The 9,341-nt window shown below is 60.9% G+C and overlaps 1 protein-coding gene across 1 annotated transcript; it reads left to right on the top strand.

Annotated features, from left to right (window-relative positions):
• Window positions 1-499: 499 nt before the first annotated feature.
• Window positions 500-8,904, top strand: LGALS3BP (galectin 3 binding protein). The gene is made up of 6 exons (XM_036069581.2): window positions 500-654; window positions 2,354-2,434; window positions 3,417-3,608; window positions 4,109-4,240; window positions 5,371-5,629; window positions 7,495-8,904. The coding sequence occupies exons 2-6, from the start codon at window positions 2,383-2,385 to the stop codon at window positions 8,546-8,548; spliced, it is 1,689 nt and encodes a 562-aa protein (XP_035925474.1). The 5' UTR covers window positions 500-654; window positions 2,354-2,382; the 3' UTR covers window positions 8,549-8,904.
• Window positions 8,905-9,341: the final 437 nt, after the last annotated feature.

Raw genomic sequence — 9,341 nt, 5'->3', positions numbered from 1 at the left:
TGTCTCAGGGCCTCCCTCCCGCTGTCAGGGGGACGACTCTGTGTGGCCTCGCAGAGGGGGGCCTCTCTGGGAGGTCAGGCATGCCAAGCACTCAGAGCCAGGCAGACTCATAATGAGCAGCCATCCTGGCGGCATCCCCCTGCTGGCGATGTGCCAGACCCAGGACACGGCTCAGAGCGCTCAGTGGGAGCCCACAGTCACACCGGCAGGTGCAGACCCTGCCTGTCTGTGCCTACGCTCACTCTGCCTCCTGCTGTCCCCCCGCTTCCCCTCCCTGGCCTCCCCCAACGCCAGCCCTGGGGTCCCGTCCAGCTTAGAAGATTGTTCACGTTCACGTGTAGCTGTTGGCCGTCTTGCTGTGGTTATGGTCAGCTACGCTGCCTGCCTCGGGCCACTGCCACCCCGACATCCACAGTCAGAGCTGAGGGGAGGGAGGGGCCCAGGGAGCCTTGCTGGCAGCCAATCGCAGAAGAAACCCAAGTCAGGTGGTTTCTAGAAATCGAAACTAGACTGTTTTCTCTGGTATTTCCTGGGACCAGCCTGACCACATTTCATCCTGGGAGGGTTTTCTGGGTTGAAGGACAGCCTGCAGAGGGATCCTGCAGCTGGAAGCTGAGGGGCTCCAGGGCAGCCATCAGTAGTTACCTCAGGCAGGTAAGCTCATGCCTTTTGCTCTCAGGTGGGTGTCCCTCTCTCTACCCAATGTCACCTAGTGGGTATAATCTCCCTGTTTGTACCCAACTGGGGATCTGGTGCTCTTCCTCAGCCCAGGGACCATCATGGCTGCTCCCAGATCCATAGGGTCTCTATATGTACAGTTGCCCAGGTTGCTCACTGCACAAGGACGAAGGGGGAAGCAGGCTTGGAATTCAGCCCAGTATGCTTTCTCCAGTTTGTGCATTTCGGCCCAGGCCTATGCCTGTCCAAAGGAAGAGTATCTTTTTCTAATTTGCAAAAGGCACCAAATGAGCCAGAGCCAGGCAGCCCTATCCCAACTTCGGATACAAGGGAGTCAGTCTACAACAGGTGGCCATGACCACCCCAAGGGCAGCCACATTTGGGTACAATATACCAGGTGCATGATTGGCCATTGTTAATGCAGACCTGGGATGCTGCCTTGGGGCCACCAGGCCCTGACCTGTAGGGGTGCCCACAACAGCTGCCTGGTGCTCTACTAAGAGCTGGGCCTAGGAGTGGGGGGGGGGGCCTAGGAGTGGTGTGGGGGCCACGGGATTCTCATGAGCTGGAGAGACAATGACTGACTTCTCCACTTTCGGGACATGGGGGGAGACAGCAGGTGGGGAGCAGGTTGAGGATGAAGATGAAAAGCAAGCCCGAATAATTCTAGAGAAGCAAGAACTCCAGGCAAAAGTTGGAAGAGCTGGGCCTCCCCATACTCCCTGTGCCCCCACCCAGGCTGACTGTGTGGCCCTGGTGGCCCCAGCTTATCAGAGCTTCTGTTTCTTGGGGACTCTGATCTCAGGCAGGTCCCCACCCAGCCACCCGCTCAGCATTTCCTCCTCACCCTGCTCCCCCAGCCCCTACCCAGCTGCAGAGTCAGTCCCAGACCTCAGCCCTGATCCCCCTCCTCCCTGCTCCCAGCCACCTCCTCTGGCCCTCTCTGTCACTTCTGCCTGGCTTTCTGTGGCCTCCTGATGTGTCCCCTCCCTTCAGGGCCTCACAGATAGCTCTCCAGGCCCTCCCACAGGGGTCCAACTGCCTGAAGATAAAGCCCCCCTCCCCAGGCCTCTCCTGATCTGGGCCTCGCTCGCATGCCCCCGACTCCTCCCTCCACCCTTCCCACCCAACCCCACTGATGGCCACGCCCAGGGCCTGGTTTTCTTTCTTTCTTTCTTTTCTTTTTTTTTTTAAAGATTTTATTTATTTATTTATTTGAGAGAGCGAGAATGAGAGAGAGAGAGAGAGAGCACACGAGAGGGGGGAGGGTCAGAGGGAGAAGCAGACTCCCTGCTGAGCAGGGAGCCTGATGTGGGACTCGATCCCGGGACTCCAGGATCACGACCTGAGCCGAAGGCAGTCGCTTAACCAACTGAGCCACCCAGGCGCCCCTAGGGCCTGGTTTTCTGAGATGGACTTTTGTTCCCACTGTCCCGATGCTTAGAGACCTCCCCCAGGTCCCCTCCCCATTGTCTGGGCAAGTCTTAGTCCTCCTTGGAGGACCACGCCCCAGACAGGTGGGGGACCCCATCACACTCACAGCTCAGAGGAGCAGGGACTGTACCTGTCTGCTGTCCTCCACACTTAGGGTCTAAAGGGTCCTGGACACACAGGGGCCCAGTCCCCAGGGCTGTCCAGCTCTGCTGTCTGATTCTGCTGCTTCCTTCCGTCGCAGGACGAGGGCCTCCCCTCCCAGGAGAGGCCATGGCTGTCCCACTGCTCCTCTGGATGTGGCTGCTGGCTGCAGGGACTCAAGGTGAGCTGCGCCCCAGGAATGCTGAAAGCGGCAGTCTGAGAAGCTGCCGCTCCCCTCTCTGTGGCCTTGAGCCCTCGCAGAAAATTGAGGCAATGTTCAGCCTGGGTCTTCTCTCCTGCTTGAAGCCCTGGTTATCCTAAGTGATGGTAGCTTGTAGGTTCTGGGGGGACACCAAAGGATTCTTCATTTCATCCCGTGGGAACCAGAGGAACTGAGCAGTAGGAGCCCATCAGACAGGCCAAATGTGGGGGGCAGGGGTGTCATGAGTCAGGGCCCTTCCATACAGTCAGACTTCCAGAGTTCTAGACGCCAGTCCTCATGCTCTCTGCACCTCGGGCTCTGCACTTCCTTGTCCTGGTGACCCCATGGAGGCTGGCTACTCCTCCAGCTGAGAACCGCCCTCCAGCATGGCACCCAGCTCCTTCCTGACCCTGTCCCAGAACAATCCCACTTTTCTCTGTACACCCGGCTCATTCTGCCGGTGTTTCTGGGGGTTCCTGGGCCTGCTGCTCCAGGACTTCCCCCACAGCCCTCCCAGCGGTCCTTGCTGTGATGCACACGGTGCACCCCAAGCCCCAGACACCCTCAGGTGGGGTCAGCGTGGGCCCCTCCTTCTCCCCCATTCTTCCCCAGGGTCCCACCCCCCCCACCCTCAGGTGCTGGGGCTCCAGTTGCCCCTTCTGCTCCTTCTCCTATCCATGGAGGAAGGACTCAGACCTCAAAGACAAGAAAAGGCGCTTTACTCTCTGTGGGGGTGGGGGGGTGCACATCTTCCACTCCTCCCCGGTGGGTGAGCCCTCAAGGATGGATGGGGGGCTTTAAAGCTAATGGTGCAGTGGGCACCCTCTTGGGGGGAACTTGACAAGGGACCTTCCCAGTTGGGAGAAGTGAGGGGCGGGCTGGTGCTTCTCCGCTGGGATGGAGGCCCAGCTGCCCGGCCTTCATCCCTGCTGATCTCTTTGTTCCCTCGGGAGCCCTGTAGGCGAGAAAGATGGGGACATGCGGCTGGCTGATGGGAACACCGCCAACGAGGGTCGCGTGGAGATCTTCTACAGAGGCCAGTGGGGGACCGTGTGTGACAACCTGTGGGACCTGACGGATGCCAGCGTCGTCTGCCGGGCCCTGGGGTTTGTGAATGCCACCGAGGCTCTGGGCGGAGCCGCCTTTGGGCCAGGTAGGCCTGCCTGTCCCCAGGTCCTCCAGAGCGGAGCCTCGCTGCCAAGCAGCCTGTCCCAGGAAGGGACTGTCACCTGAGACACGCACATGGCCTTCCTAAGTCACGGAGCACCGGCGAACATTTGAAATAGTTCTGCGGAGACTCTGACAGGCCATCCCGTTCCCTCAGGGCGCGTCCCTTCCTGAAACAGCCCCCCCCCCCCCCGGCAACCCGCCCCGAGGAGTCTGGTGCAGGGACATCTCCCCTGACACAGCGAACGGAGGCTGCTTTGTGGTACAGTGTTCCCAGCGTAAACCCAAAGCCCCGCTCGGCTCGGATGGATGGGGGCCCCCAGGTTCTATCCGGTCCAGATGGCGCAGGGGAGCATGAGGGCCAGGGGGCCCTGGTCACAGATCGGGAGGCCCGCAGAGCGCTTCTCCCATGGCTCCTGGGGGAGCAGCCCCATGCACGGCCCTTCCCCCCCCGCCCAGCCCCCGTCCTCCTTGCTGTGCCACCAGGCGCCGGCCCGGTCATGCTGGACGAGGTGGAGTGCACGGGCACGGAGCCCTCACTGGCCAGCTGCAGGTCCCTGGGCTGGCTGAGGAGCCACTGCAGACACAACCAGGACGCCGGCGTGGTCTGCGCCAACGGTGAGCCCCGGGGCACGCACGCCGTCCACGCGGAGGGCATGCCTGGGCCCGGTTCCCCGGTGACGCCCCCCTGGCTGGGAGGGGACAGGAGAGCCTCCAGGGCCCGCCCCTCCCAGCAGTGATCCCGAACTCCCCACCGCCCTTTCCCGGCGCGGCTCAGAAATGCCACGTTCACCCGGGTCATCCGGCAAGAGCCGTGGGCCGCCTGCACGGGCCACCTGCCTGTCGCTTCTTTAAACCCCAGCCTCTCACGGTCGTCAGTCCTCGTGCGCCCACGTGCCTCGACAGCAAGCTGAATGTGCCTTTGACCTGCCCCGATGGCAGGAGCCCGTCCTCGCGCCTCTCCCCTCCCCCCCCCCACCATGTGTGCTGACCTCACCAGGTGCTCTGTGTTCTTCAGTCCCCGAATCCGGTGTTATTGTTGTCCACTTGTCCTTCTTCCTGGGCTTCACACGGGGCTTGGGGGCGCATCGGAGCATTGACACAAGGAGGGGTCGCGGGGGGCGGGGCGGGCAGGAGATGCACCTGGACCTGGGGTGCAGGGCAGGGAGCAGTCCTGGTGGGGAGCCCATGTGGGAGTGGGGGCCGGGAGTGGGGGCCGGAGGAATGGGGGGCTGAACCCACCTGGCTGACGTGTCAGGACTGATGCAAACCTATTCGTGGCAAAGAAAGAGCAGGTGGGATTTAGTTCCCAGCTAGGCTTTGGGATTGTCGGTGGGAGGAATCGCTTCTCTAGGCCTCAGTTCCTGAGAGAGCCTGCTAGGGACCCCAAAGCTCGAAATTGAGTTTCCATAAGACCCTCACTCTTCAGACCATCAAACCAGGGAGAAGGTTTGGGTTTTTAGAAGGTGCCACCTGGGTCATTGCTTGATGGGTCAGGATTTTAAACGGGTGGGGCCTCGGACTCTGGAAGTCAGCGGAGGGGCTGCCTGAATGTGGGGGAGCAGGGGAGCTGACCAGGGGTGTTCGACAGGGGCGGGGAAGCTCTGGGCCACAGAGGGGAATGACACCCTCGTCTTCCCCAAGCCTTCCTGAGTAGATGGGGCCGGGAGGAGCCTGAGTCCAGGGAGGAGAAGTGTTCTCGGTGACAGCTCCTGACCTAACCGTGTGCTCCCCTCTGCCCCTTCTAGAAACTCGAGGTGCCCATACCCTTGACCTGTCGGATGAGCTCCCTGCAGCCCTTGAGCAGATCTTTGACAGCCAGAGGGGCTGTGACCTGTCCATCAGGGTGAGGGCGAGGGACCAGGAAGAGGAGGGCCTGGACCTGTGTGCCCACAGGCTGATCCTGTCTACCAACCGCGAGGCCCAGGCCCTGTGGAAGGAGCCGGGCCCCACGGTCACCATGGAGGTGGACGCAGAGTGCCTGCCTGTCGTTAAAGACTTTATCAGGTGACCGCCCTTGGGATGGGGGCCTGGGCCTGGGCACCTCCCCTCCGACAGCAAACCATGGGGCTACGGCACCGAGCACGTTGGTGCTTTCACGGACACAAGTGTGTGTACGACACACACGTACATGCACACTCACCCCCACACACATACCTGCGTGCACCCACATTCACACCTGTGCACATGCTTGGGCTCGCAGTCGTGTCCATGCCACACTCACGTGTGCGTATACACTCTCACCGCCACACTTACGTCCGCACACACGTTCGCACACCCCGACACGTACTTGCGTACCCCACACTGACACCGACCCACCGTCACACGCAGATACACCGACTGCCACAAAACACGCATAAAACATCTCCCGACGTAACTGCCACTGTCATGAGAGGTTTCAAACGCTCCGTGGGTTACGAATTCACCAGGAACAAGATGCCTGGGTTGGTGAGGGGTTGCCACAGGGGCCTGGGGCAGAGCTGGGAAGGGGCCCGGGTGTCGCCCAGAGCAGGAGGCTCCTTGCACACTCGAGGCCGCGGGTCCGGGCCACCTGCCCCGCGACACCACATCACACAGGCCCAGACAGCGATGTGGTAGGGGAGAAATCAGGTGGCCCAGAAACACACACCACCCCTACCTCTTAGGTAACGTAAGGATATGGTGTAATATTTCCAAGAACCTACAACCTAGTTATGAATTCATCCTGCTGCTCCTCACGTACTGACCTTGCTTGTGTGAAAGGTAGAATCCCTGCGACTCCAAACCCATCAGAAAGTCTTACCCGGGCCTTTGCACATGCTCGGCAGGGCGCATGAGCCAGTGCCCCGGATGAGGAGACTGAGACGTGAGGGGCCAGCCTGTCCTGGGCCTGGGCCGTCACCCCTCCCGCCAGGCCGCCCTGCTGGGGCCTTGCAGGGGCCGGTGTTCAGAAAGCATCCGTTTACCACCACCACCCCTCGCCTTATGGGGGCCAAAGGTGTCGGCCCAAACTAGCAGACATGCTTTCCAAAAAATAGAGACAGCTGGTTCCCGAAAGAAAGGAAGGAAGGAAGGAGGAAGGAAGGAAGGACGAAGGGAGGGAGGGAGGGAGGGAGGGAGAGAAAGAAAAAGAAAGAAAGAAAGAATCCGTTTAAAAAGAACTGTTCCTTTTTGTTCTTAAGACCTAAAGCTTTATATAGCGGGAAGTGACATTTACGAGAAAACAACAAATGGCAATTTTTAATGAGATGAAAATGGTTTCTTTCCAGCCAAGGGTGGGAAGTTGGTGGCTAGCCTGCGCCCCTCCCAGTGAGGTCAATTTCTGTGATATGTTTGAGGACGAGGGCAGGTGCCCGTCCCCGCCTTGCCGGGCCCAGCTGGAGTCGTGCCCTGGGTCACCAGGAGCGAGGGCTCCCAGTCGGCAGGGGAAGCAGACAGGGGGCAAGCAGGGCTGATGCCTGTGTCATGGGGGCATGAGACAGGTGCTGGGGACCGAAGGGGTCCAGCGGGGGGGTGTGCCAGCAGGAAGGAAGGGGCGGTGCCGGCCGAGGGGACAGCAGTGACAGGGAAGGCGGGGAACAGGAGGTGGTGGGGCCACCTCCCTTGGGTGAGGGACGGAGCGTCACGCTCCAGGACCCTGGGATCTGCCTGCTTGTCTGTGCACGTGGCTCTGAGCCAACCTGAGACTGGAATGTGGGTTGACCCAAAGGATAAATGCATGGGGCACGGAATGCCCCTCGCGATGGCTGGCACCCCTGGGGGTGTCCGTGGGTCAGTGGCAAACACGTGGTCAACAGTGGTGTTGGAGAGGCAGGCCCGGCACACACCCAGGCAACCCCGTTGTCCTGCAGGGGCAGGGTGCACCGGGTGCTCAGCTTTCGCTCCCCTCCCAGGTACTTCTACTCCCGAAGGCTGGATATTTCCCTGACATCCGTGAAGTGCTTCCACAAGCTCGCCTCTGACTACAGGGCCCAGCAGCTGCAGAGCTTCTGCGCCAGCCTCTTTGCCATCCTCCTCCCTGAGGACCCCTCTTTCCAGACGCCCCTGGACCTCTACACCTATGCGCTGGCCACGCAGGACCCCATGCTGGAGGAGCTGTGCGTGCAATTCCTGGCCTGGAACTTCAAGGCCCTGACGCAGGCCGAGGCCTGGCCGGGCGTGCCCACGGCCCTGCTGCAGGTCCTGCTCTCCAGGAGTGAGCTGGCCGTGCCCAACGAGCTGGCCCTGCTGACTGCCTTGGACGTGTGGAGCCAGGAGAAGCAGCCTTCCCACAGGGAGGTGGAAAGCCTGGTGGAGAAGGTCCGGTTCCCCATGATACTGCCCGAGGACCTGTTCGAGCTGCAGTTTAACCTGTCCCTGTACTGGAGCCATGAGGCGCTGTTCCAGAAGAAGATCCTGCAGGCGCTGGAATTCCACACCGTGCCCTTGCGGCTGCTGGCCCAGTACAGAGGCCTGAACCTCACCGAGGATGCCTACCAGCCCCGGCTGTACACCTCGTCCACCTGGAGTGCCTCTGTCTCCGGCAATTCCTGGGCCTCGTCTGGCTACTGGAACGACCCCTACCGGTCCTTCCAGACCCCACAGCACCCCAGCTTCCTGTTCCAGACCAGGCGCATCTCCTGGTCTCTGGTCTACCTTCCCACCGTCCAGAGTTGCTGGAACTATGGGTTCTCATGCTCCTCGGACGAGGTCCCCCTCCTGCACCTCTCCAAGTCTGACTACTCGGAGCCCACCATCGGCTATGAAAACAAAGCCCTGATCCTCTGTGAGGGGCGCTTCGTGGCCCACGTCACCGACTTTGAGGGCCAAAAGGCCATGATCCCCAGCGCCCTGCGCACCAACAGTTCCAGGAGCACCTCCCTCTTCCCCTGCCCGGCAGGCTCCTTCAGCAGCTTCCAAGCGGTCATCCGCCCCTTCTACCTGACCAACTCCTCAGGCGTGGACTAGACCGGAGCTTGGAGAAGCCAGGGGCCTCCCAGCGCCACTCCCCAGCCCCCCACCGCTGCTTCCCAGCTCCCAGCTGCTTCCTGTCTGCAGCCACCCCCAGCGGCGGCCACCAGAGGGCCCTCCTGTTTCCACTGATCTCTCTGAGCTTAGAGAAAGTACTGGAAGGTTTCAACTAATGCCCACCACTGTGCCTAGAAGTCCCAGTAACCCCCCCCCCCCACCGTCCGGCTGGTTTCCAGGTGGAGAAGCAGGGGAACCTGGGTGGGGCAGCTGTTGGATTTTCCACGCCGACTTTCACTTCCCTGTCCTCTGCTGTCCCCCATCTGAGATCACTAAAATTGCGTTGTGGCTCCCAAGTTCCTGCGTTGGTGCAGAGAGTCATGAGCTCATTCTGCACTCAGATGTTGGGTGTGCTGGGCCCTGGGGCACAGAATGAGCAGACACAGTCCCTGTCCTCATGAAGCTACGATTTGGGGGTCAGGACACAAGTAGGCAAACACGTGGGGTCATTAAAATTGGAATAACAGGTGATGAAAACCAAAGGAGGTGCGGGGGAAGGTGCGGGCTGGACCCACTTGGGGTTAGATCTCTGGGGGGAAATGAAGAATGAGAGCAGCGGGCATGTGGAAATGGGGGGGAGGATGCGCTCCAGGGAGAAGGAGCGGCCCCAGCTCAGCACCGCGCCTCTGTCTGTCCTCGCACGCGTGCCCAGGGACGGGACCCAGTGCCTGTGAGAACAACTTCCGTGCCCCTCAGCAAGGTGCCCGACCACAAATAAACAAGGCCTGCGCCA

The sequence above is a fragment of the Halichoerus grypus genome, chromosome 2, assembly GCF_964656455.1.
Source record: "Halichoerus grypus chromosome 2, mHalGry1.hap1.1, whole genome shotgun sequence".
NCBI classification, from domain to species: Eukaryota; Metazoa; Chordata; class Mammalia; order Carnivora; family Phocidae; genus Halichoerus; species Halichoerus grypus.
The sequence above is the reverse complement of the archived record's forward strand: the minus strand, read 5'-3'. Positions and strand labels throughout refer to the sequence as shown.

Excerpts from the sequence above, each read along its gene's own strand:
- LGALS3BP (XM_036069581.2), top strand. The coding sequence starts at position 2,383 with ATGGCTGTCCCACTGCTCCTCTGGATGTGGCTGCTGGCTGCAGGGACT. Across the intron at positions 2,435-3,416 it reads GCTGGCTGCAGGGACTCAAG|GCGAGAAAGATGGGGACATG; the intron begins GTGAGCTGCGCC and ends GGAGCCCTGTAG. Across the intron at positions 3,609-4,108 it reads CGGAGCCGCCTTTGGGCCAG|GCGCCGGCCCGGTCATGCTG; the intron begins GTAGGCCTGCCT and ends CTGTGCCACCAG.